Source organism: Elgaria multicarinata, chromosome 5 (assembly GCF_023053635.1).
Source record: "Elgaria multicarinata webbii isolate HBS135686 ecotype San Diego chromosome 5, rElgMul1.1.pri, whole genome shotgun sequence".
In the NCBI taxonomy this organism is placed as follows: domain Eukaryota; kingdom Metazoa; phylum Chordata; class Lepidosauria; order Squamata; family Anguidae; genus Elgaria; species Elgaria multicarinata.
This window is the reverse complement of record NC_086175.1, coordinates 63,194,323-63,222,242: the sequence shown is the minus strand read 5'-3', so window position 1 is coordinate 63,222,242 and position 27,920 is coordinate 63,194,323. Positions and strand designations below refer to the sequence as shown.

General features: G+C 39.2%; 1 protein-coding gene across 4 annotated transcripts in view; it reads left to right on the top strand.

Annotated features, from left to right (window-relative positions):
* DMD (dystrophin) overlaps window positions 1–27,920 on the top strand; it is a 1,279,927-nt gene that overhangs the window by 1,179,667 nt on the left and 72,340 nt on the right. For 2 of the 4 annotated variants that reach the window (XM_063126497.1, XM_063126495.1), the window contains exons 64-67: window positions 12,691–12,765; window positions 17,050–17,251; window positions 17,787–17,872; window positions 18,277–18,434. In XM_063126497.1, coding sequence (XP_062982567.1) covers window positions 12,691–12,765; window positions 17,050–17,251; window positions 17,787–17,872; window positions 18,277–18,434 — 521 coding nt within the window. Of the gene's footprint in view, window positions 1–12,690; window positions 12,766–17,049; window positions 17,258–17,786; window positions 17,873–18,276; window positions 18,435–27,920 lie in introns of all 4 variants that reach the window. The other 2 variants (XM_063126496.1, XM_063126498.1) reach the window with 1 other exon arrangement.

Genomic DNA, 27,920 nt, shown 5'->3' with positions numbered 1-27,920 from the left:
CTTTTTTTTTTGCTGATTCCACAGCAATTTCATCAGCATGGAAGGGGTTGGGCATGGCCACCAACCCCTGACCATCAAATGCTGCCCATCTCTGCTATGGAATGATCAGTAGTGGAGATGTAAAAATTCTGAAATCATGGGAGGGAAATGAGTTTTTTCCAAGGGGGGGGGGGGTTCTGGAAAAAACAGGGTGTTTTTTTTTTGAAAAATTGAAAAAATGCAAAGTAATTGTAATAATCTGATACTGTGCATAGTTTTTAGAAATCATATGGAGAAGTAAATATATGAAGACCTTGTCTTAAACATTTTATTCATCATGCTAAAATAAAACATTCCATAATCAATTTTTTCTTCATCTTTTTCAATTTTTCAGAAAAAAACAAAGGCTTCAAAAAAATGGAAAACAACCTTTTTTTCCTGACATTTTCTGGAGTTTTTCCCAGCCTGTCACATCTCTAATAAGTACTAGTATATCAGTACACAGCAGTGTTTACTGTTCTAACCTCATTATTAAAATAGCATTGTTATTAATTATTATTAAAACTGCAGTTGTTCATTCACAGAACTGAGAGAAGACAAATGGACCTATAGTTTGTATTGCATATTTTTCAGGGGAAGGACAAGAAAGAAAATACATGCATTGGTCTCGAGTTTGGAGCCCTGGCTTATAGTAGTGACTCTTTAAAAAGAGAAATATTCTGTGTCTATAAAACTGCAAATGTTATTTTCCACCTATCGTATGTAGTTATATGTTTCATTAACCAGTAATGTTGTGCTGTTTGGCTTTTATGTTTGCTTCATATCTGCATTTAAGAGGCACTAAGTAGCTAATACTATTTGCGCACTCCTGCTTTGTTTATGAAACCAGTACTGGAAAGATTTTTATTTATTTATTAATAAATAGTGAAGTATGATTATAGAAAGGTGTTGAAAAGGTTAGATTAAGATACACATGTCTCTTTCAGCATGCTCCTCCAAAAGCAGGGTTCTCAACACAATTGCTATGACTTTTTATATTGCACTTCGCTGACCCTAGCATACACCCAGTAGTGGTGATATACCAGGTACTTTTACACATGCATTACAGTGAGTTTACATGAATAGTTTCACTGTTGCTTGCATCCCTTATGTCAGACTTTCAGAAAATTATGACTATTTATCAGCCCACAAGAAACCTGTCTGCTTCCACAAAAGCAAAACACTTGCTCATTAAATAAGGCTCTTCTGTCTGGAAAGTATAAAGGTTCTTGAAATCAATATAATCTTGCAATTTTAGAAGTCCAGAATGATTCTGCATGTTTGTGTACATGTGTATTTAATGGGGCTTTGAGAGGGTTTCATTAAGGTCATAAAGATATTTATTTATCTTTACGGTATTTATTTAATAGGTATTTATTAAAGATATTTATTTGTGGAATGTATGCTTCTTGATTTCAAATATCAGTGGCTTTGAAAAAATGAGAAGTGCAAATAATAGCCCAGTCAGTTCAATACTCTCAACTATGTGAAGAGTGTCTGTGTGTGTGTGTCTGTGTGTTACTTACTGTACTAAGGACCAGTGAGGTGGAAGGCATCTTGGGAGGTTTGTGCAGAATGGAATGTACGAATACAATAATTTCTTTAATTCAGGGTATGTATAAGACTCTTGGTCTTGATCAGGCCCTTGAGGTCCCTAGTTGGACCCTTACCGTTCCTACAAAACTCAACACAGTTCAGTTCTTTTCAGGGCCAAGAAGCCACAAATGACAGGCTGGTATAGTTACTCACACACAGATCCACAGCTGAAATGGTCCTAGCTTGCTATCTTAATTATCTCATGACAAGCAAATCTATCACATGCTATTTAACGTAGACATGAAACTGTTGGGAGAGGTTGTCTGGAGATTTGGGGTTTGGTGCCACCTGTACGCTGATGACACCCAACTCTATTTCTCCTTTCTGCTCGATTCCAAGGAAGTTATTTCAGTGCTAAACTTGCCCACACTTACTGGTGGTTGGGTGCTATTTTTTTCTTTATTTTTACCCATAAGTCACCAGGGTGAGGGTAGGAAGCATTGCCCTCATTCAGATTTGTTTTCTGATAAGAACATAAGATGAGCCATATTGGATCAGACCAAAGTTTGGTCTGAGTCCCTTGCTCATACCAATACACACAAGCAGGACATGGGTGTAACAGCACCCTCTCTCCCATGTTCCCCAGCAACTGTTATATGTTGGCTTACTGCCTCTGATACTGGAAGTAGCATATAGCCATCAGGACTAATAGCCATTGATAGGCTTCTCCTACAGGAATTTATCCAATGCCCTTTTAAAGCCATCCAAATTGATGGCTATCCCTACAGCTTTGATAGTTAATTCCATAGTTTAACTATGCTCTTGTGTGAAGAACAACTTCCTTTTATTTGTCCTGAATCTCCCACCAATCAGTTTCATGGGATGACCCTGGGTTCTAGTACTATGAAAGAGGGGGCGGGGAAGGTTTCTCTATCCACATCCTCCACACCATGATAATTTTGTACACCTCTATCATGTCTCCCTTTCCTCTCCTTTTTTTCTAAGCTAAACAGTCCCAGCTGTTGTAACCTTCCCTCATAGGGGAGCTGCTCCAGTTTATCATTTTAGTTGATGTTTTCTGTTTTACAACTCTACAGTATCTTTTTTAAAGTGTGGTGAACAGAGCTGTACGCAGTATTCTAAGTGTGGTTGCAACACAGATTTGTATAAAGGCAATGTGATACTGACAGTTTTATTCTCAGTTCTTTTTCTAATTGTGCCTAGAAATGATACCATCATGTAGCCAAATCTCTGGCTATGGCTTCATGCCGACACCAATTCAGAATGAAGGCAGGAAGCAATGCTTCCTATTGTGATGTGGGTAAAAACAAAACAAAACATGTGCTCAGAAGGAAATGTAATTGCTGCCACTGTCAGGACAGTGAATAGGTAATGGCAACAAGAGGACAGGGGAGGATGTGATTCCTGTTCACCACAACTATTAAGTCAGATAAGTTTGTTTAGGAATTCTAAGTTCAGATATAAAGGAAGCCAGTTCCAATTGTCATTTAAGGCCTAATAATTTCTTCAGAGAAAAGAAAAGAAAAATATCAGTTCAGGATGAAATCTAGGTCAGTATCCAATCAACATAAGTGCTAATGTAAGTTTCATTGTGCTAGCATAAGGGAACTCTAGTCCAGCAGGGTTTCTCGCCCAAAATTGTTGTCCCAGCTAATGCTAATAGTCTTGTGCTAAAGGTCCCTTAACATAATTTACATTAGTGCTCATTTCCCATTGGATACTTCCCCTACTGTTGTAAGTAGGGAAGTGCATTGGGTTTGGATGAACCCCAGAGTCTGAGCAGAATTTGGCCCTTTTGGACTGTTTCTGGTGCTTCCCACCAAAGTTACCAGAAATAAAGCCAGGCCAGAATGAGGCTTCATTACAGATTTGTGTTCATAGAATCATAGAATTATAGAATAGCAGAGTTGGAAGGGGCCTACAGGGCAATCGAGTCCAACTCCCTGCTCAATGCAGGAATCCACCCTAAAGCATCCCTGACAGATGGTTGTCCAGCTGCCTCTTGAATGCCTCTAGTGTGGGAGAGCCCACAACCTCCCTAGGTAGCTGATTCCACCGTCGCACTGCTCTAACAGTCAGGAAGTTTTTCCTGATGTCCAGCCGGAATCTGGCTTCCTTTAACTTGAGCCCGTTATTCCGTGTACTGCACTCTGGGAGGATCGAGAAGAGATCCTGGCCCTCCTCTGTGTGACAACCTTTTAAGTATTTGAAGAGTGCTATCATGTCTCCCCTCAATCTTCTCTTCTCCAGGCTAAACATGCCCAGTTCTTTCAGTCTCTCTTCATAGGGCTTTGTTTCCAGACCCCCGATCATCCTGGTTGCCCTCCTCTGAACACGCTCCAGCTTGTCTGCGTCCTTCTTGAATTGTGGAGCCCAGAACTGGACGCAATACTCTAGATGAGGCCTAACCGGGGCCGAATAGAGAGGAACCAGTACCTCACGTGATTTGGAAGCTATACTTCTATTAATGCAGCCCAAAATAGCATTTGCCTTTCTTGCAGCCATATCGAACTGTTGGCTCATATTCAGCTTGTGATCTACAACAATTCCAAGATCCTTCTCGTTTGTAGTATTGTTGAGCCAAGTGTCCCCCATCTTGTAACTGTGCATTTGGTTTCTACTTCCTAAATGTAGAATGTAGAATGTAGAATTCTACATTCCCTAAATGTAGAAATGTAGAAGTTCCAAGATAGAGACATCTTATCTCCTCTCCAATTAGCTTGTTTTAGTTTCTTTCTCTAAAGTGCTGGTGAGTGGGGGAGGGGAAGGAAGAAAATGAAGTTGAGTGAGTGGCAGGCCCACCTTCTAATCCTGGGGAACGTTTTACCAGGGGTTTCAATCACTATGCTTTGCTGGAGGGCAAGAATAGTATGGTGAGGTGGCCATCCTCCCAATGTCACCAGGCTTGATTATGCTACTATGCTAGGAACTATCATCCAATTATTCTAACATGGGGGGGTACATTATTATTATTATTATTATTATTATTATTATTAATAGACATTTTTAAAATTCCTATGATAGTCAGTGGCACGAAGCCTACAAGTTCCAAATTTTGGCTTGGGTTCTGTACCTGAGTCAAAGGAGATGGCCTCTGAATATGTCTGAGCAGAATTGGGCCATTTTCCAAACACCAAATCAAGGTCCTTGTTAAATCTGGGAGTTGGTACACACACCTGGTTTTAAGTGTATAGAATGGTAGCAGAAAAATACATTCAGAAATTCTGGCAGTGGCAACTATGAATTATACTGTGGTAGAATTGGACATCTGAAAGAAACAAATTAATGTTGACAGCCAAGTCAGTATAAAGAAAGTAGTACTAAGAAACAATGTTGTCATTATTTGGGCTACCTATATTTCACCTGTATGCTGATTCCATAATATATGACCTCTCTGTGCATCATTTACTACATGTTGCTTTGAAATATTTGTACTACCTATTCACTTACCTGCAATCTGAACATGTCTTCAGCATTATATTTAGCTGGCAAGGTTGTAAGACATGATAGGTAAGCTCCCTGTAGTAACGCCTCTGAATATCAGTTTATGCTTTTTAATAACCATTGATAAGGAACTTGGGCAGAAAGGTGCTATAGCACCCATGTACTGCTTGTGGGATTGCCATAGGTATGTAATTGCCCACTCTGGGAACCAATTGCTGGAACAGATAGGACTTCGATCTGAGCTAGTATGGCCCTTTATGTTTTTAGGACTAAAAAAACTGAAACATCACCAAAATTTAAAAAACAACAACACAGCTGCTATGGCTGAGTGCTGTACTCAGGGACTACTGGGTAATTTAGTTTTTCCAGAACTGCTGACCCATGTCAGAAGTTTTGGGAAAACAACATTACCCCAGTGTTCCTTAAATTTGGCATGTAACTATAGTTGCATGAGTGCCTCTCCCTTTTTCAAGGAAGAAACGGTAACAAGCTTGGGGAGTGGGGTGGTTTACAGTATGTTACACTTATGTTCTTTGTTTGTTTGTTTTTGTGTTTTGTACAAGACTGAAACTCCAGAATCATAGTGCACTCCTTCATGGACAAAAGCTGAGCCTCCTCCCCCAACATTGCTAGACCCATGTATAATCCCAATCCCCCAACCATAGGAAATATTTGACATCTATAAAGCAGCCCCATCTTTTTTTTCTTCCATATTCCAGGGAATGCAGGTTGAATTATTTTGACACTGCATAAGCTACATTATGAATTATTAAATACTGTCACTTCAAACTTCCTAGTATGAACATACCATTGAAGCTGTAGTCTCCTAAAGTGCATGTGCACGGTGCCTGTAACACACTGCCCAGTTGCCTGTGTTTCAGCCCATTGAAGTCATTGGCCACAATCCAAATCAGAGTTAAGTGTGCTTAAGACTTTTGAAATCAGTGAGTATAAGACTACTGGAATCAGTTAAGCGCATTTAACTTTGTGTTGAATTGTGGACAGTGATCTTAAGCAAATTTAAGATTGTAGACTGTTTTCACCTCTGGTTTTAAGCTGTGCAATAGCTCTGAGATACTGACTCGGTAAAATGTGCATTGTTCTGTCTTAATGGCATTTTAACACTATCAGCCTCCCAGCATTTTCAGGTAATGAAGGAACGTGTATTTTCTAGGTAAACTAGTGTTGTTTTAAATGGTAATTGTAGCAGCTGGATGCAGCCATGAATGCTGACATATCTGTTTATCTCTTTGTATTTCTGCAGAATTCACCAATTTGAAATAGTAAAGGGAATCCACAGATCTTAACATAGCACTATAATACTTCTTAGACCATATTTCCAAAGCCTGATGCTCTATTGTTTGTGTATGTTAACTTTGAGTAAAGGGAAAGAAAATGTTTGTGGGGGGGGAAGGGACTTAGGTTGTAGCCACTTCAAACTAACATAATATATCTCTTAAACAATATCATTTTGCGAATAAATTCCAGCAGTTTGTATCAAAGCTAGAACACATTGGTGCAATTCAGCAGTGTTTCCCCCCAAATTTGTTTTAGCACAGTATTCTGAGCAGTCCTTACCTCTAATACTTTAGAAAATACGATTCCCCCTAAGCTGCTCTACATTTACTCTAACCCATCACACTAATAGAATAGTTTGGAAAGGTATTGTCCTGTATGGGAGGACACTTAACTATTTTGCGCTTTTGCACATTTGAAATTGTGTTTACCAAAATTTCCACTATTCTACAATATGTGCTTCTGAACCTATGCGGATAATATGTGTCTCTGCATCTAGGGCAAAGTATTCAGTCATTACTACAAGTATTGTGTGTCAGCTTGCCAATTACCTTGAGGTGGGGGAGACCATGGTTCATTTTCGTAAATTAATTTATAAATCTAAATTTAAATTGTTCATAGTCCTCAACTAAATTGGTTTTTTTAAAAAAAGATATATCCAACCAGCTAACAAAATAAAAAGAATAGAACTAGAATAAAATGAGCAAAAAAAAAAAAAAAAATCTTGCTAGCATCATTTGCTAACAAAACTTTTATTTAATAATTGAAAATAATGAGGAAAGTGTTTATCAAATTACAAAGACAGTTCATTCTCAAATACCCTGTTTTGGGCCAAAGTGCTCAAGATAGTGGTGGCTATTCAGCTGCAAGCATCCTGGATGAAACTGATTAACTTAACCCTATCCTGTCAGATTTCAGGTCTAGTGTTCAGTAAAGGACAGAGGACGTGTGTCCCTGTTACTTTTTCCTCAATCTCTCAGTGGCTTTTGATACCATTGACCACAGTATCCTTCAGAACCATCTCCATGAGTTCGTAACATGATCATTTGGCTCTTACTTACATTTGGTTCCAATGAATAACTCAACTCTTTTCCTCTAATGAGTTCAAGGTGATATAAATTATCCTTTCCATGCCCCCATTTTATCCTTCCAATAACCCTATGAGATAGATTGGGCTGGCAGCTGATGAGCTAAATGGCTGAGTAGAAATAGAAGCTGGGTCTCCTCAGTCCCATTCTCTGTAATCTGATTCTCTGTTATCATATGTGTTCGGAAGAACAGAAAAGCACCTAACTATCCCCAAAACGAATTTTCCAAGTGGCAATAACTTTTCAATGTATTCGGTAATTTTTTTTTTTAAAAAAAATGTAAAGTGTGTTGGATAAGCAACATTTGGAAGAACATTGCTTAGATTATCCTAAACATTTAATTAGGGTGACCATATGAAAAGGAGGACAGGGTTCCTTAACAGTTGTATTGAAAAGGAAATTTCAGCAGGTGTCATTTGTGTATATGGAGAACCTGGTGAAATTTCCTCTTCATCACAACAGTTAAAGCTGCAGATGTCCTGCCCTCTTTTAAATCTGGTGACTCTAGTATAGCTCCTGCAGCTTTAACTGTTGTGATGAAGAGGGAATTTCACCAGGTTCTCCATATATACAAATGACACCTGCTGAAATTCCCTTTTCTTTGCAACTGTTAAAGACACAGGAGCCCTGTCACCCTAATTTAATCATATAGGCAGCTTACTCTGTAATAGAGGGTAGGTAGTACATTAGCCAACAATCCATTCAACTAACACTTTTAATAGTTAGAACGCATGTGACTGCTGTTTTCTGAAGACTGAAAATACGTTCAGTAGCAACACCTGCACCCACGTACAAATGATACTCATGCCATTATGAGAGAGAAGAATTTTCCATGAGAAATATTTAGTATTCATATTTTACTGTTTAATTCAGATGCTTTCAAGTTTACGGGCATTTCTAGAAAAATACTGAATCACCTATTGCTCACCCACATATGAAAGCCAACATTAAACACATTTGTTTGTTAAAGAAGGCAATTTTTCTATTGTTTTGGGGTGGGTGTGTGCATGCCATTGAACCATTCCTTTGCTTGACCCCATTGTATTTAATGTTTATAGAAGCAGGTGTCTTGGGTTCGCAACAACTGCTTTCTACTTTGCCTAACAATTCTGTTTCGGTTCATGTTGTTGTATATAAATATTATTACATCTTTATTTGAAAAGTCTATAAGCCACTTTTTAGGGCCAAGCACTCGCCACAGCAGATGTTCACAGTTACAATGAGAAAATTCTGTGACTCACGCAAACCCATTTTGGGCGTAACTCAGAGGCTGATGGGAATCTTATGCATAGCAGGAACAGCACTGAGGCAATCTTCACCTCCATGCTCCCTCCCCCACTCTGCTATTTAGTTAGAAGGGCATTTTTGCCCATCTAGCTAAATTGTTGGGGAGGGGGAGGGACGAAGTCTGGGGGAGTCTTTGGTATGGCTAAAACTGTCCCCTCCCCACCCACTGGCACACTCCCTTTCCTTTTCCTCTGAGATTGCCTTTGCAGCCTTGGAAAGGCAGCTGGTGTGGTTCTTCTGTCCATGTCTGCTGTGATGGGTAGGGGCAGAGAGCTCAGACTCCTGGGTCTGAGGTCTGAGTGCTGTCTCCAGCCTTGGATTCATGAATCCAAAATATCATATCGCTGCCCCCAGTACATTGTCTAGAGGCCATAGGATTGCTCTCTAACGCTTCTAAGGAGATTGAAACCACTGTTGAAGGTAAATAGCACAATAAGGTTCGAGGAGAGGCTTCTTCAGGTACAGAAAAGAAAGGGGATGTGTAATATCAGATCCTTCAGTGGGCAGGGAGTTTTAAGCCATTGGATTGGTCAGACCTTGAATAACTATCATGAGGCTGTCACTTTGTTTTTGCTTTGTTAACAGGATAGTGCATTCTGCTTTTTGAACTCTGGACCCAGTGGAGTGGGGAAGGGGACACTTCACTAGGAATAAGCCTGTGCTGCAAGCCTGCTACTGTGAAGGCTAAGTTGTAGATCATGTTTGATGATTCTGCAGACTTATTTCTATTCTGGGGTGTTCAGGTCTTGTAAGATTTTGTGAGATTTGCCTGAACCCATCAGAAATGGTGTTAGAGCAGAGCAAGCAATATTTAGACGAGTGAGCTCATGGTCTTTTAGAGCAAAGGAAACAGGAGTAGGAAACTCCAGTACTTGTAGTTTAAGAGTCAAAGTAGAGCTTACTTTAAATTTGTGTCTAGCAGCTACTTTTTTTTAGAGCAGGTGCAGGAGTCTCAGTATGGATTGGGACCCTAGCTTGTGGGACAGGGGCTTTTAAGATCTGGTTTGGTGTCCCCGTGCCTATTCTAGAAAAAAAAGATGTAGCTGCTAGACACTGATTTAAAGCAACATCTGTTTTTGGTCCTAAGAGGCAGAAGTGTGCTTGCCCAAAGGGGTGAGACATGCTCTCACAAGAACTGCATGTCCCAGAGTTCCTTTGTTCCTGCTTACTTCTCCTATAGATAGTCCTATGCAACAGCATCTGGCAGCAGGAGAGAAGGTCAAACATCATCATCATCATGTAATATATTCTGGTTTTATGTGATTTTAAAGTTTTAATCTGGATGTTAGGGTTTTAGTTGTAAACTGACCAGAGAGCTTAGGCTGTTGGGCAGTATAAATATGTAATAAATAATAATAATCAGGAACACTGAGACTCTTAAGGACATCTGACTGATACAAAGCACATCAATGCACCTGCTGACCAAAGTTAAGAACTCCCATCTTCCATAGGTCATCTGGTCTGGGTATGCTGACATGCTGCGTATCATTGTATCTGGGCAGGAAAAAAGTCTTACTTCCCTGTCTTTGAGTATGCCACTGCTGTTCCTACATCCAGTTTATAATAGAGAGAATGAAGTAATGGAGATAAGCATGAGTGGATGAATTAGGAGCATTAGAAGATTGAAGATGCTTTTATACCTAGAAAATCTATTATTAATCCAAATATGTCAACTAATTGCTATTTGTATAAAGTTTTGTTCTTGTCCTACCTTTATCTTTTTTATTACTTAAAGAGCATTTGAATGCTTCCCCCCCCCCTTTACCAGATATTATATGCTAATCTTTGTTGTTCACTTCTTAGTCTCATCTGTAACATAGAAAACATGCTTCTCCCCTCTGTCCTTAATTGAAGCATACTTTTCAGAGTAAGAATACTGAACTTTTTACAAGTCTGCACAATAAAACTGCAGTCACATTGCCTCGGCAAAAGAATGCTCTATTAATTGGCTTTCAGGATAGATTAATTGTCTTTGTTTAAATTCCACAGTTTATTCCAAGCCACATCAAGGTTTGTGGGTCTGTCATTCTGAAGCAGTCTGGCAGGAAGGAACAATGCCAGAACAGTGCACTAATGAGCAGCCCATTAGAAAGGTGCATGAAAGTGTGTTAACAGGAACAGAACAAATACGTATTGAAAATTGGTAGCATTATGTTAACAAGGTTTTTTTTTAAAAGCAGGCGTTCAAGACGAATACTCCAAAAGTTGCAGTCTGAATAATCTGATACCTGTTTATTTGACAACTAAATAGTGTTGTGAGGCTATTTTTTCTAAAATAACTGAAGGAAGAGTAGCTATGGCCACTGCAGCCTTTCCCCGCATTTTTCTGCACTTTCCAGGCTAATATACCAAAACTAAGAAATGAAACAGAGGGGGAACAGAAGCAGAAGATTGACTAAAAAAGAAGTGAAGGGGGCTATGAATTGAGAGTGTAGAAAATAAATTTTGGCTGTTGTATCTTAGCATTACTGATGTGCAAGGTTCAGTTTATAAATCCTGTTCTCAGGTGTGATTATTATGAGGGGGGGAATTAAAGACTACAGAAGTTAAAATACTTACATAAACTTGCATTTCTGTTTGGGCTGTGTGAATCCGGGCCTCGGATTTGATGACCACTTTATGATGGATCTGTCATTTATGACAGATGTACCATTTTAATGCAGAGCCTCAGACCTCCATACAGCCTACAACTCCCAGCATGCAGTGCCTGGGAGGGCTGTACTTACCAGGGCCCAGGAACTGAGGACGTACATGTACTTGCTGCCACCATCACCCACTCTTCTGCACCATTGACCACTGCTGGCAAGATCAGCTTCCTCCATGAGATTGCCAGCTTCTCCACGAGATTGCTTGCTGCCACCGATCTCATGGAGAAGCCAGTGATCTTGTGTAGGAGAAGGTCGATCTCGCTGGCAGTGGGCGATGGTGGCGGTGAATACACATATGTCCTCTGTCCCTAAGCCCCGGTAAATACAACCCTCCCAGGCACTGCTAGGAGTTGTAGGCTGTATAGGGGTGTAGGGCTCTGCATTAAAATGGTGGCTCCATCATAAAATGGCCATCATGATTCGAGTATTCGAATCCAAGGCAGGGATTTTTACACCCCTAATGTTTAGCATCTTTCATTCCATAATGTATCTCAATGGAAAGAATCGATGGCTACATCATAGGGAAGCACATACATCAGATCTTTAGGTGCTCTTGGGGTTTTTGTATATATTTTGACCTGTCATCCTTCATATTGCAAGCTTACCTGGCCATACCCAATCTTTTGTAGACACATGAGAGGCTCAACAGACTTTTCAGAGCTCAGGGTTGTTTTTATTTTTTGTAACGGAAGTGAGATGAAGAAGTATTTCAATAAAGTTGCTGTCCCTAGCCCAGCATTCCCTTTGCTTGGGTGAGATTCATTATATTCCTATTCGTTGTAGTTTCAAAGGGGCACCTTGAAAGCTAGGCTATTATAAAAACTGAAGCAGAAAGCTTGGAAGGAATCTGATGCTGCCAAGAGAGAGTACAAAACTAGGCAAAAGGGGCACCAGCACCAATACTTAATAAAGCTGCATTGTTCTCTATTGCATCATTTGGTGAGTTCTCACATGCAAAGCCTGGCAGGAGTCTCTCTCTTGGTCTCCTTTTCTTCCTTTAAATTCTCTGTGTTGTTTTTCCTTTCCAAATACAGCAACCTGACTCTATCCCGAGCAGAAAGTGGGACTGTGGCAAGGAAGGAGTTTCTAATTCTTACCTTTCTTAAAGTGATTACAACTTAGTACTCTTGCAATAGCACATTGTGTTGTTCAGGGCAATATCACTGGGACTCAAAGATTTTAAATAGGAAAATGTTAAGAATTTCCTGAATTTAGTAAGGCCTACTCCCAGGTATGAAGGCATAGAATTGCAGTCTCCATGCTACTAATAGTGCTTAGCTTTTGCTAAATAAACTTAGCCAATGATGAAATCACTGAATTCCCTTTTTTCCTCCCTTTTGCCCACTTCTTAGCTGACTTGAACAATGTTAGATTCTCGGCATACCGAACTGCCATGAAGCTCCGAAGACTACAGAAAGCTCTCTGTTGTGAGTATTGTGCAAACTTTCATTTTTTCAGAACGTCTAAATGGACATGCTTAGGATGTTGCTGTAAATTTATTCTTGCGAAATCTATACATTATTCTAACACTAAAACAGGAGAGATTTGCTAAAGCCCTCTACCTTAAAAAGAAGTTTGAGAAAAAATTTTAAATGGAAATAAAATTGGGAAACGTAATAAACTTCAGTGACATTTTTGCATAATTTTGCTGTGGAAGCTTTTAAAAGAGAAATTGTTACATCATACCATCTTTATTTCTGGCATTAAAAACGGTTTCTGCTAAGCTTGTAGAACCTAGGAGAGTCTTTAAAAAGCAGTTTTAGAGATTCTGTGAGAATGTGCTTGTAACGCTGCTGGATCATAAATTTTGCTTCTGGAGGGGTATGTATTCCAATAACACTGTTGCCTGAAAATATGGGAAGTGGGTAAACATTAATGCATGCTTTTCAGGAGAAAGATCAGAGGCAAAGAAGGATTCTTTAGAATCTTTAGTCTACTTTCTGAGTTTCTTCAGGCCAAGTCAAGATTTTTACCATTCCAAACGGTCTTACGAACATGCAGTGCCTCCTATGCTGTATACCTATGTACGTTGTCCAGAGGTTCTTTTACTACACCACTTTTAAACGAGTTTAATTATACAGCTCTGTTAATTTCCAGTAGCATAATTGATTTAACATTGAATTGTTGGTATTAGGGAAGGAAGAGATGCAAAATTACTTTGAAAGGTTCATATATAAAACAGAAGACTGTGTGGGGAGAGTAAGGCTGTAATTCTATTCACATTTACTTCAGAGTTAGATCTATTGAGTTCACTGGGACATCTGGGTACGTGTATATAGGAAATTTTGATGGCTAACTGCCATCTTCACCCTGTGGGGAAGAAGAGGCGAGGGAGACTGGAGCAGGCAGGCACCATCGGGGCCTGCTTCAGTTGGACCCCCCCCCCCCAGGGCTAACTGCCATCTTCACCCTGTGGGGAAGAAGAGGCGAGGGAGACTGGAGCAGGCAGGCACCATCGGGGCCTGCTTCAGTTGGACTTTCCCCCCCCAGGGCTAACATCTTCACCTTGTGGGGAAGAAGGAGCTGTTGGTTTGCCCCTCCATTGGGAGATGAGAGGACGGAGCAGGGCCTTCCCACCAGCCTAAGCAGTCTCCTTAATTTCTTTTTATTTTCTCCCTCTTCCCTCCCCATCCACTTTTCCTTGTGTGTCACGTCTTTTTTTAGAATGTAAGCCTGAGGGTAGGGACTGTCTTCTTTACTGATACATTGTAAGCCGCTCCGAGAGCCTTTTGGCTGAGGTGCGGGATAAAAATACTCTAAATAAATAAAATAAATAAATAAAATAAATTTTTTTGTTTGCTTTTATATTTAAATAAAATGGAAGTAATTAATGGCCTGGTAGCTTTTAAGACTGAATTTGAACTTATTCTAGGTATCAAAATAAAAATATTTCTTAAAAAACCCCACACAAATTACACAGCAGGGGGCCGGGGTGGAATCTTGAAGTACTCTGTATATAACTTTGTATATATACATTAACATGAAATATAGGCATACTGTTAAGTGAGTTCAGGGAAATTTACATCAGTACTTGTCTGAATAAACCTGAGATTTTATTTTAAACATTGATACCCTGCCATTCCTGAATAGAGTTCAAAGTGGCTAACAATAATATCATTAAACAATATAATACAACAATAATTTAATTTAAAAGGATTTAATTTTATTTATTAATTAATTACATTTCTATACTGCCCAATAGCTGAAGCTCTTTGGTTGGTTCAGTACACTAAATAAATAAACAAACAAACTTAAAATTTGGTAATTATGGGACTATAGCTCAGTGGTAGCACATATGCTTTGCATTATGAAGGTCCTAAATTCAATCCCCAGCATCTCTTGTTAGGGTGGGAAAGAACCTTCTAACGTCCTGGACAGCCATTGCTAGCTCCAGAGTTCCAGCTGGAGATGGCAGAGATCAGACCTGTGGCCTTCTGCATGCGAAGCAGATACTCTACCACTGAGCCACAGCCCCTCCGATGGCTCAACTTTTGCTTCAGTTGGGGCTGACTGGCAAGCAGCAGAGCTCCAGGCTCTTCCTCCTCTTCCCCAGAAGAATGCTCTGACTCCAGATCATTCTGGGCAAGGAAAGATGGAAAGGAGCAAAGGCAGGAAGCATTCTGGGCAAGAGAAAGGAACTCTGCTGCTTTCCAGCCAACAAAGGTCATTTTTTAAAATTAAAAGTAATAAGAGTGGCTGGAGGTCCTAGCGGGTGTTATTGACCCAAAGGATAGGGCATTAGACCTGGGAGACCTGAGTTTGAATTCCTGCAGAGCCACAATGTCTGCTGGATCGCCTTGGGCAAGTTTCTTTTTCTCAGCCCAACCTAATGCAGCCCCAAGCTTCTTGCAAGAGAAGTATGGTAAATACATGATGATTGTCTCAGAAGCTTTTTTACTCTGTGTATTGTTCACATGTAGGGAAGCTGCAACCAATGCACAATGTCACAGTGCAATTGATGTCTTTGCTGTTTTGCACATGTTGATTTAGAGTGCCTGGTTTGCACTATCTAAATAAATAAGCCACAATGGCTTATTTAAATCATGGCACGTACAGGGTGAGATTTGAATAATCACTGCCGGATGTTGCTTCTTGTGTCATCCGAACCTGGACGGCATAGCTTTTTGGAGGGGAAAACCACCATCCCAAAACCCATGGGCTGTTGTAGGCTTATAAGAAAGTTGTTTCCCCCTCCAACAAGCCATGCTGCTTGGGTTTGGATGACACAACAAGCTACACCTGAGCAATGATTATTCAAATGGCGCCCGGCATGCACTGTGATTTAAATCAATCAGCATTGGTTATTTTGATTGTACAAACCAGCCCAGTGAGTTTATAGTTTCCTATACTGAAGTACTGAAGGAAATGATTGCATTGGAAAAAGCCCTAGCAGTGCTTCTAATCTATACTAACATTTTTTTCATGCAACCTTCACGTCTTACTTTTTCCCCACAAAAACTCCCATATGGGATTAAAGATGTACAAATCCTTAGTCTAAGCAGAAATCTTGTCCTGTCTTTTCCCCAGTCATCATTCTACCTTTTCTCCTCTATTTAGTCTCCTTTTTTTTCTTGATGAAGTAGCAGGACCGGTTTGCGTAACTTGGTAAGCCAAAACTGTGAGAGTTGTGGTTTACCATGAGTATGCTTGATTGCTCCCGCTTGGCCCTCCTAACAGCTAAACAAACCAGGAACTTTCATCCTTGGTTGTTTAGCATCATATCCAGAGATATCCAAATCTCTGCGTTGTTGGTCCCCTAATAAACTAGAATCATAAGCCAAGAACAAATTTGGCTTATGATTCAAGAAGCAACAGGTAGACAGTTGTTTTACAATTAGATCAGGAAGGGTGAAGGATGAAGAGGAAGCAACTGCATAGCATAGTACATAACGATGCACTGGATGTGAATACAGAAGAAAAAGCATAGGAGAGTACAATAATCTGTTGTTGCTAGTAATACTGGTCATGATCCAATGGATTATTTTGTATGGGTATATTGTTGGAGGTGGCCATCAAGCATACAAATGGGGTCAGAATTGTGAAAGAGGGACTTCTTTATGGTGTGGGAGAAGTACAGAGTTCAAATCCAAGGATGCAGATGTTTTGTGATTTATTCACTAATTCTGTGAAGCAAAGCATATTTTCACAGCACTGCTTATCGTTGTTCTTTATATTTGTGGCATCTCATTCAAATTTAAAGTAAAATGATCAGAAGCTTTCAGGGTACTGCCACTTATTAGCATGGAAAGCTCTTGCAAATGAGAATGACCTCTGTTTATGTTTAAGTGCATATATAATTAGACTGACGCCCAATCCTTAAAGGGTTCACTTAATTATCATTCATTCATCCTCTTAGAGGAGCTGGACACTGAGCCTTAAGCTCCATGTTAAAAGTATTTTTCTGCATTTCCAATTTATCTAATACATTTGTATTAGAGAAGGTGTCTTTCCATGATCCCTGGGGATGCAGCTGATAAATCGAATATTGACGGACAAGGAGCAGCTTTTAAACTAGTAACATTTTATATGCTGCTAAATTAGATCTTACCTGTCTAGAGAAATTACATTGATAGGTGGAAAATACTAAAAGTGAAACATAAAAACTAAATGTGAAAGCAAAACAGCTGCTTTTTCAACTTGGTCCAGTTGCCTGTTTTGCCACAGATTGAATCTGTTTCTTATTAGGACTGTTATTTATATTATTTATACAGTGGATCTTCTGAGTCTATCTGCTGCATGTGATGCCTTGGACCAGCACAACCTCAAACAGAATGACCAGCCGATGGATATACTTCAGATCATCAACTGCTTGACTACTATTTATGATCGATTGGAACAAGAGCACAATAACCTAGTCAATGTCCCTCTCTGCGTAGATATGTGCCTCAACTGGCTTTTGAATGTTTATGACACGTATGTGTGGGTAGACTTTCTTGAGAGTTGATTATAATGATCGTTTGTCTTTGTTGTAAAAATGAATGGCTCAGAGCTAGCAAGCTGGTGGTCAAAGTGCAGGTTTAATACAGCTAATGGCTTAAAGGCTACACTTAGCTGAATCAATGAAGCCCTTGGTTAGGGTTGGAGTCCAGTATAGTTCTCAGAAATGATAGTTTTAAATAGAATATCCCTGGTAATTGGGGTCGCTTTCTCAACTGTCATACCATTTGTTACATAATCACTCTATTATGCCCTTCTGCATTTTTTTGGTCAGTATGCATTGGCTTGATTTACACCGCTACCACAAAGAACTTATCTAATTACAGCTAACTTACTGTAAAGTTATACTCTGTTGTTTTTTGTGTTTAGATTTCATGCTAGTGTTTTAGGAATTAATTTCCTTCCTTTTAGGGATTTCTGTAGCTTCTAATAGCTTTTTTGCAGTTAGAAACAGTGATTATTAATGGCATGTTGGTTATTTTCCCCTTTTCCTGTGATTTAATATCAACAGGGGTCGAACAGGAAGGATCCGGGTCCTGTCATTTAAAACTGGTATAATTTCCCTGTGTAAAGCACATCTGGAAGATAAATACAGATGTAAGTCATGTTTCATGCATTTTAGTTGATCCTTTTTTTCTGCTTTTCATGTGTGATGCAGCTACTATGACATGTGCATGCAATCAGGATTCCCAAATTTTGGCAGTCCATGTTTACTTTTGTGAGAAAATCTTAATAAGCATAGAACATTCCCTGATTTGTAGCTTTTATTACTAAGTGCTACAAAGTACTTATTTCAAAATTGTGTATCGGAAAAGATTGTATTTCTAAATTGGCAAACAAATTGTGATCAAACTAATGAAAGAAGGAACTAAAGCCTGAACAGGACTCTACCATTTATTTGAATCTTTAAAAGCAAATTCGTTTTTGAGATATATGCATAATCACAGTTAAAAGTTCACTTTGTTTTAATAGCTTCTGCTATTTTCTTTTAATGTCTCCAGACCTGTTTAAGCAGGTAGCCAGTCCCACTGGATTCTGTGACCAGCGTCGTCTTGGCCTCCTCCTGCATGACTCTATCCAGATTCCAAGGCAGCTGGGAGAAGTTGCCTCTTTTGGTGGCAGTAACATTGAACCCAGTGTTAGGAGCTGTTTTCAATTTGTAAGTATGATTCTTCTGTTTGCTACTTTTTAAGTAGAAATTTGTTAAGTTGAAATCTATGCCTGCAGCCCTTCTGCAATGGAAGAGGGCTGCTTCCGAATTTTCCTACTTCCGTGATCGGCACTCATGGGGCACACGCGACTGATCTTTCCCACAGTTACAAGAGAGCTGTTGCGGGATCACATGTGCCCCGTTATGGCACTTGTGGGATGTCAGGATCCTTCAGCCAAGACATTGATTAAAGGAGGTGGAAGGGCTAGGAGCCATAATTTCTGGATGGCTGGATAATAATAATAATAATAATAATAATAATAATAATAATAATAATAATAATAATAATATATTTGGTACTCACCTCTTCCTCTGCATCAAGGCGGGGTATAACAAATGTAAATACCATAAAATACATATAATTGATTAAAACATTTAAAACTAATACATTATTAAAAGCAGCACATTATTCAAATGCATCTTAAAATTCAGCTGGGTAGGCCTGTTGGAAGACATCAGTCTTTATGGCTTTCTTAAATTCCGGAAGACTGTTAAGTTGATGAATCTCTCCCAGCAGGCCATTCCACATCTGGGAGCGGCAGAAGAAAAGGTTTTCTGGGTAATAGTTGTCAGCCTTGTTTTTGTTGACTGAAGAAAATTCTTCCCAGAGGACCTGAGTGTGCGGGGCGGATTGTATGGGAGAAGGCGATCCTGCAGGTAGCCTGGACCCAAACCATGTAGGGCTTTAAAGGTGATAACCAGCACTTCATACTTTGCCCAGAAACTAATAGGCAGCCAGTGAAGAGGTTTTAAAACTGGTGTAAGTTAGAGATTGTTAGAGAAGTGATGTTTCTGGGAGAAATGTTGGTTTTATCTGATCAAAGCAGGTGCCAGGCCTCTGAAATGTTCTTGGATAAAGTTTGATGTGAGTGGTGTTTGTGTGTAAATGAATGATAGGTGATTGGGCGTTTTATGTGAGCTGTATATGAATGTTTGTGCCCCTGCCACTCCAGTAGACACGCTGGACCTGAAAAGGTTGTGTACCCATGCTCTGTGGTCTGGAGGACCCATATATATCAGAGAACCCTTTTCCATAAAACAAGGCTCCCCCTTTTAGACCAATGCTCAAAATCCTCAATATTAGTGAGTAGCAACTGTTATGGATCGGAATATAAATTTCTTGGTACCGTCCTCAAAGCACTGGGATATACTCCCCATTTGAGTGCTTGTGTAGGCCAAGTTCTAGGATGGTGTTTGTTTCAGGCTTTCCAAGATATTTTGTAGCAGCTATTTTTAGTCGGTTTGCTTCTTTTTTTTCCTTGCCATTGTTTTTCTATCTTGTATTGTTGTATATTTTGTATGGTATTTCATCAGTTGTCTTGTGGCCATTTGAAATTTATTGTATATGCACATTGTTGAAAACATTTGTGCCTATATATTTTTGATTTATAGCTGACTATCCCTAATGTTCACTCCTTCTGTTCCTACTTTTGAATATTGCCATTTTAAAAAGAAGAAAAAAAACCTCATACTATCCTGTTCACACATTTGACTCAGAGACTTTTCACTATAAATCAGTATGGGCTGGATGGAAGTGAGGAGCTTTTATGCTGATAACAACTCTGGGAATAATTTGCAGTCATGAGAGAAAGAGAGTGCCAGCAGCAACTGTATATCAGAATCTGTGCTCCCAGTCTCTGTAGGTTAGGTACCCAGGCAACAACCTTGTCTGTCATACACAGCAATACAGAAATGTGATGTTTACTGTACCAGAAGATAACAAGGAGTGGATGAGGGGAGAAAATATCCCTGATCTTTGTTTGAAATATAAGTCCTTGAGAGTACTGAGGAGGGAATTCTTGTTCTGTCAATATGCATGTGGTGTTTGTAATACTTCCTTCAGTGGTAGCAAAATGTTCCCTGCTCCTACAAGTACATTCTTTGTTCTAAGGAATTATGTGTCTTTAAAAAATACACCTTTGGCTGCAGCATTGAAGTTGTTTTTCCTTCAAGCTTGAAGACAACCCCCCTCTTCAGATGTTAAAAATATGTTTTAAAAGGTGATGCAAAGAGCAACTCTTGGGAGAAAATGATGTCTCATGTGGAATACATAATAGAGCACTTGAGTTTGTTTATTCATTTATTTAGTTCTGTTTCTGTCCCTCTCATCTGAACATCTTGCATCAAGTAGCAACAGTTTAAGGTCAAAAGATAAAATAAAAAGGAGAGAAGTCAGTGGACCTGTTTACATGTGGGGCTGTTGCATTGTGCCATGACTTGGTTTAGGGTTGTATATCTCTCAAACAGTTCCTACCACCTGGGTTCCTATGACACAGCAAGGTCCTGCCTGTGAGCCCCACACCCGGCGTGACATGACAGCCCCCTAGGACAGACATAAGACCTATTTTTTCCTTCATATTGATTTCTCCCTTTTCATCCATTACCTTCATGTAATTCATATAATTAAGGACCATTATGTACTAGATTTTTTTAAAATTTAACAGTCCAGACTGAGCCCATTGTTTTCTAAGCACCTCTCCGAATGGGTCTGTACAAAATGACTTCAGTGGGAGATATTTCAGGACTTTCTTTTAGGAGTACTCCAAGTTGTCAGAATAGATTTTACTACTAGATTGTTCACTTTCTCCCACTTCATTACTTTTTGACTGTGGTAAATATTTTAAGAGGATATCAAATTCTTGCTGTTTCTAAAGAAATGACAAAGAATTCCTTTCTGTTCAGATCTAGTATAACAATACTTGTGATTGAGCAATGTTGTAATTCTTAGCAGCTTTCACTCTCTTTTTTAAATTTCTGTGTTAGCAGCTGAACTCTTTAATTTGGAATCACTTTCTGCCATTGATTAACAGAGCAATCCATTTTTTAAAACTTTTTTAAATTGTGAATTGAACAGAACAGAAAATAAATTGTGGGGGTGGGGGAAGAACAAAAATGACATGCATAGAAATATCTTCTTTTTTTCATCAGATTCAGCATTGTTTAAAAAATATGGAGAGAGTTATGCATAGGTTTCAAGAAAAGCAGACCAAATATCCATGTATTTATCCACTCGCAAGTGGCATCTATATACCACCCATTCAAATGTTGACAGAGCAATCCTATGCTCGCTCACCAATCTCATTGGTGCTGTTTGCATATAACAGCAGCAAATCATGTTACCTGCAATTTGCATGGTGCATGCTGAGCACATTCTGCAGTCTTTTTGGATATTCAACCCCGTATCTAAGTTCTAATTGTAAGTTAACTCACAATTAACCTGTAAACTGGGTTTAGACAACACCCATGATAGCTTAGCATGATGGCTTAATTAAAACCCGTGATGGCTTAGCATGTTGTCTGTAAGCTTTTATCCCACCCACGGTGGGTTATTTCCCCCGAATAAGCCACCCTGGAACCCCATGGTCTGCAGTAAGGGTTATTTTATCTATGTTGGGTTAGCATGTCATCTGTTACACTAGTGTGGGTTACAGAGATCACCTTCAGAGCTGCTCGGTAAGAGCAGCCAAAAATACTGCTGCCACTCTGCTCCTCTCAAGCAGACTTGTTCTCCTGCCACATCTGGCTGTGTATCCAACTCCAAATTAGTTTCCTCTCCCCTGCGTGCAGCTCCCAAATGGTTTCACTTGTGTATAAATTCTTGCTATTCCATGAAAATACAAAGTCCTGCATTTATGCAGTAGTGCATGTGATGGCTCCCCGTACGGAGAACCCCTTAATATAAAATTTTATCCCATTCCTGCAACCTTTCAAGGAGTTGGACCTAGTGTAAGGATCCCTCCATTTCAGTCATGTCACCCCTTCTCAACTCAGTAGAGAAGGAGAGGAGAGGGTTGGAGCAGGAAGATAAGGGAAGCAAACAGTTTGTTTCATGTGTGGATAAATCCTAACTTTTTCCTGAAAATGCGAAGTCCCACATTTATCCAATAGTGCACATGGTGGCTCCCACAAGTGGAACCTGTATAAAAATTCCATTCCATTTCTGCAAACTTTCAAGGACTTACAGTCACCCCCTTTTTTGCACACAGGCAGAGAAAGGAGGCCCTGGAAAGTCTTGAAAATCCACAAAGGAAGTTGGAATACTTGGCCAGCTGGAAAGTCTACATGGGGAGGAGGGCTGAGGGATGTGTGTTCTGTGATATGAGAACAGGCCCACAGTGTCCAGGTTCAGCCATTATGTAACAACTCCTGATTGGCCCAATCTGGGGTTGAATATTCAAAATGGCCACACAATGTGTCTGACATGCACTATGGCAAATCATTGCTGACACTTTGCGGGTCACTTTAGACGATGTACCCAGTAGGTTTGAACTAATAAATGTGTCACTATTCACATTTACTTGGTCTGGCAGTAAGCAGAAGACCCAAAAGATAGTGGACATATAGAGTAAAAATATTAAAATGATAAAATAATTGTAAGTGCTTTTGAGGAATGAGTGAGAGTCTCTAAAAGACAATTAGTTTTTTTTCCTTTAGGAAATAAGGATTAAGGTAGATACCAACTAAAGAAAAAAAGACTTTAGGGGGAAGTAAAGGAAGCTCCAAAAACATAGGTTGCAAATGAGGATATAAACATATTAGCCAGTGAGAAGAAATGGAATTGATTTGAAAAACATTTATTACTGAAGAGGAGAGAGATTAGTCATTGTAGAGTAATTCAGTAATCTAGGAAAAGAAACACTAATCCTGGATACAAGTCTTTGTTGGGATGTAGTGGGAGTTCAAGAAAAAATGATTCATGTCAGAAGCATCAAAATCAGCATCAAGAAGAAAAAGCTAAAATAATTGGTTTCAAGAGCAACAGTAAAAGTTAGTAGTAGTTTGGAGCTGACCTTAGAAGCAACGGGGCAGTTAGCACAATCACACGATCAAGTTAGCTGCTATGGTGGCTTAATTAAATCATGGCGAGTGCCGGGTGTGATTTCCATTTTGACTGCCCAAACATGGCTTGTCATGTTGTCCGAACCCAGGCAGCATGGCCTGTTGGAGGGGGGAACAATCCTCCAATAACCCATGTGCTATTGTAGTGTAGTGTTGTGCATTATGAATATTTTTCATACAGTCAAACAAGGATAGAGATTGGGACAATAGAATAGCAAAAGTTTTTTTTTACTTTTTTTGGTCTCATTCCATGGTCAAGCATATATTGATAATTTCAGTCTACAACACATTGAAACTGTCACACAGTATGAATGAAATGGCTATTGTTGATAAGAATCCATTGTATTTCATAGGAGTGCTGTTCCTAGTTCTCTGTATATGCTGACTGTATGTGATCAGTAACAGACATGACTAGTTGTGTGTACATGTTATGAGATAACTATGAGTAATGGAATATATTCTTGGAATTGATGGGAGGCTGCCACCAGTGGATAGGTTGGATGCAGGAAACAGAAATCTTTGTAGCAGAGATTCTTTCATCTAGGTGTCAATACCAGACCAGGCTACATTGAGAATAGTTGTATGACCAATTCTGAAAGTTAGGATGAGGTCATTGACACTGTGAGGGTTATAAAAGGCAAATGTTAGATCTGGTTGCCCAGAGAGATCATGGGAGAACGCCTACCCAACACAATTTCCTAAGCTCTGCAAACCATGCTTGCCAGATGGGTAACCATAAGATCTTAATGATGACTGCTTTGGTGGTTGAGAGGAACAAACCTTCAATTTTATTAAGGAACATGCTAGCCAAGATTTCTATTATACTTTTAATAGTAATTGCATTGTATGTAGTGATGTGTTTTGCCTGTTTTATCATTGCATAATTCATGACTCTCTAATACTGTTTGAGCAATAAATGTATATTTTGTGGTATCACTTTATGTTACTTGGGACCACAACCCATATATATTAATTCTTGATGCCCAGAACACTCAACTGGATTCATAAATCTTTCACTGAATGGGGTCTGTCCTTTGAAGCCATTGTAGTCTCTCTTGATCTGGTGAATCTTAGATAACACCAGTTCAAATTTGGGAAACAAGCTAGTTGAATGGAACTGGAAGGAGTTACCTATCTCAAAACTTCCTGTGAAAAGACAAAGTCCTGTAATATTTATTCTTCTCCTGTCAACTGTACTGCCAGTATGTCATCAACCTTAATGCTTTTATATTTACAGTAGTAAATATCCCTCTCTTTTTACCCTGATTTCTGTAACATACATCTACAGAGGTTCAGAGATTTGCTTGAAAGGTCTAGTGGTCCCCTCATGTATCTAACTTAAATAAAACCATTATAAAATTCTGTGTTATCTGTGTTAAGACAGATAAGATTTGCAAAAATGGCAATGATAAATGTTGCCAGTGTAGTAGACACAAAACAGTCTACTAATCTGTTGATCCTGTCCTAAAATATATGTGTATATTAGAAGAGTATATATAATCAAACTAATGAACAGCTTGCTGTATCATTCTGTTCAACCCAATTAACTTTCTGTTGGGATATCTAGATAGATCTAAAATGTATATTCCTTTTCTTCAAAGGGATGAGCAAAATTTGAGGTAAATTTGTCATATTTTTAGCATGTGTTTAATTTTTTTAGAAGGCAGGAACAACTTTTTATTAACATTACATAACATTTTAATAAATACCCAGCTTTCCTCTTCAATTGTTTCTTGGCATATGAATATCCCAACCACCACCCTTTCCCAGTTTGAAATTCAGTACGAATTTAAATATCAGACATAACATACTGTTATTTGTAAACTTGGAAATGCATAATTAATTTTGTTTCATGATTTACATTACCGTAGCAGCTGAATATAAATATGTTGATTTGGCAGTGGGGACTGAGGAGGATTTTCTGTTTCTCTTTGTTACTTTGGATGTATTCTGTTGGAGTCTTCTGTTACGTAAAACCCTCGGTTACTGTTTGGCTGGATTTAGAGATTATTAAAGAAATTGTAATAGCAGCTCAGGGAACATTCAAGAACTATCTGTCCTCCTGTACTGTCTGACCCTGACAAGCTTTTCTCAGTGTGGCTTTAAATCTTCATGTAATGTACTTCAGTATGCATTTTAATGTAGGAGAGATTGTACATGGTGTATACATCGTGATTAGATAGATGTGAATATTATTAATAATCAACTGAATTAAAAGGAATTTGCAGCAACTGCAGATTTAATATGGATCTTTGAATATTTCAGGAAGGGTTACATCTATTCAGCACATTCCCTTGTAAATTAAAAGCAACTGCAAATGGACAGGTTAATGCTTTGAGTTATTCATTGTTTTCCTGCCTATAGCACATACTGCAGCATTTCAATACAGAATCTATCTTTTTGTACCAAAAATGGCATATAAAAGATTTTTGTGTGTGTATAAGGTGAACTCTAATGACCAGAGAGACCTTCCTGAAGATCATTGCTACTAAGTAGTAGCACATAGATTCCCAAAGTAAATCTCCCTACATGGCAACATCAATAAATATTAGAAACTAAGTGGATGTTAATTTTCATTGGTAATTCTTATGTTTTAGATGACCATGCTAAATGTCACAGAGGCTAACCAAGTGCCTATTTCATTCTGTTTCTATCATATACTGGTAAAGGGGACAGGACCTATCATAGCCCTCTTGTGGTGTATTACTTTCATACAGAAAGCAACATTCCACAATGTCGTTTCCCCATCTGCAGTCTGAAGAACTACAGTCCCACAAGCACTCTGTCTTATGACTTTGCTGAGTCTACATCACGTAATATGAGCAGGCCTTATAATCACAGCAGACTCCATCCAGGATAGCTATGGACAAATATTTGGCTGGAATGCTTACTAGTCTAGTGCTTGAAATACTTGTCTGGGACACTTTAATTGTGAATTTATCTGCTTGTATGAGTAGATGCTCTAGCTTGCTGTTTGAAATAACTGATTGTGACATTTACTCACACGTAGGTGTGTTTTCCTAACACTTGAAACAGCAGTTTGAGATATTTATCAATAGGTCTACTTCTGGATAATCTTCACAACCTGCTGTTTGACATGAACGTTGGTGTTGCTTCCATCCAAATAAATTTGTTCACTGTTCATCTGAATCCACGCTACTACCTCAAAGTATATAAATAGCTTCTTTGCAACTGTTCCAAAAAAGGGTACCTAGAGAACCAGCCTCACTTTTTACAGTGTACACAAATCTTCACATTTGTTGGGATCCTTATTTGGGATGTTATCACCTTTTGGTTTCTATGTTGCAAACATTAATTTCCTTATAATATAAACAAAGTAACAAGATCACTTGAGACTAGCCTGCACTACATGACCCAGGCATTACCACCGGATGCTTATGGTGCTACTGAATAGAGGTAGAGGATAAAAAGAAGGAAAACCACTCACATGGATTAGGGTACTATTTAGTTATTTTCTAGAACCCCAAAGTCTACTAACTAGTGGTTGGGGGCATTCAGATGTAAACTAATGAATAATAGCTAGGCACTTCATGAGCAATATAATGGGATGACTTGCTGCGACAAATCACCCCATTGATTGGGGATATCTGTACCTCCAGCCCTGTGAGTTAGGACAGACTGCAAGACACCCTTTTTTCTATATTCTTCATAGGTAGGCTGCCACCACGTAGGTATTAATTGTTTGGCAATATTAATATTTAATAACATAAATTAGCTAATTAAAATTTATCAGGATCCTTATTATTATTATTATTATTATTTATTTATATAGCACCATCAGTGTACATGGTGCTGTACAGAGTAAAACAGTAAATAGCAAGACCCTGCCGCATAGGCTTACAATCTAATAAAATCATAGTAAAACAATAAGGAGGGGAAGAGAATGCAAACAGGCACTGGGTAGGGTAAACAGGCACAGGGTAGGGTAAAACTAACAGTAGAAAGTAACACATGGTGAAACAGCACCCTCCCGCCCATGTTCCCCAGCAAATGGGGCACATAGGCTTACTGCCTCGAATATCCTAAGAACAACTCACGAAAGCAGCTTAAATGGAGGGAGGGGTGAAGCCCACCTGGAACTCCAGAGCATGGAAGAGTTTTGCCTTGACTCTTTGTCTGTGAAAGAAACTTCCTTTGTCTTTGGGTGGTTGGCAAACGTGAAAGTTCCCAGACAGGGAAATTCAAACTGACCAATTTCTAGTCTGCGAGAATCTGCTCATCCATCCTCAGATGATTCCTATAGTTCCTACCTAACATAAGCTGAGTCATGTGACAGGATTTTGTTGTCTCTACATGGCTGAGCATGTGCTTTTGTTTAGAGGCAGTTCTAATAAATGGGGTGGCGGGGAGGGGGGAGATTTGCTTCATGACACCTACATTTACAAGCCCAGTTTGCTCTCATTGGTAAACAGTTGGGAGTACTGATTTACTGCAAATCATCCAGAGCCATACCAGGAGATTCTTGTCTAGGTTTTGCCCATTACTGCTGTCTATCAGCCCATGGTGATGCCTAGATTATATGGGTATTAAAGTTGTGCCTGTAAAGTTCAATATCTGTGCTTACACATGTATGGG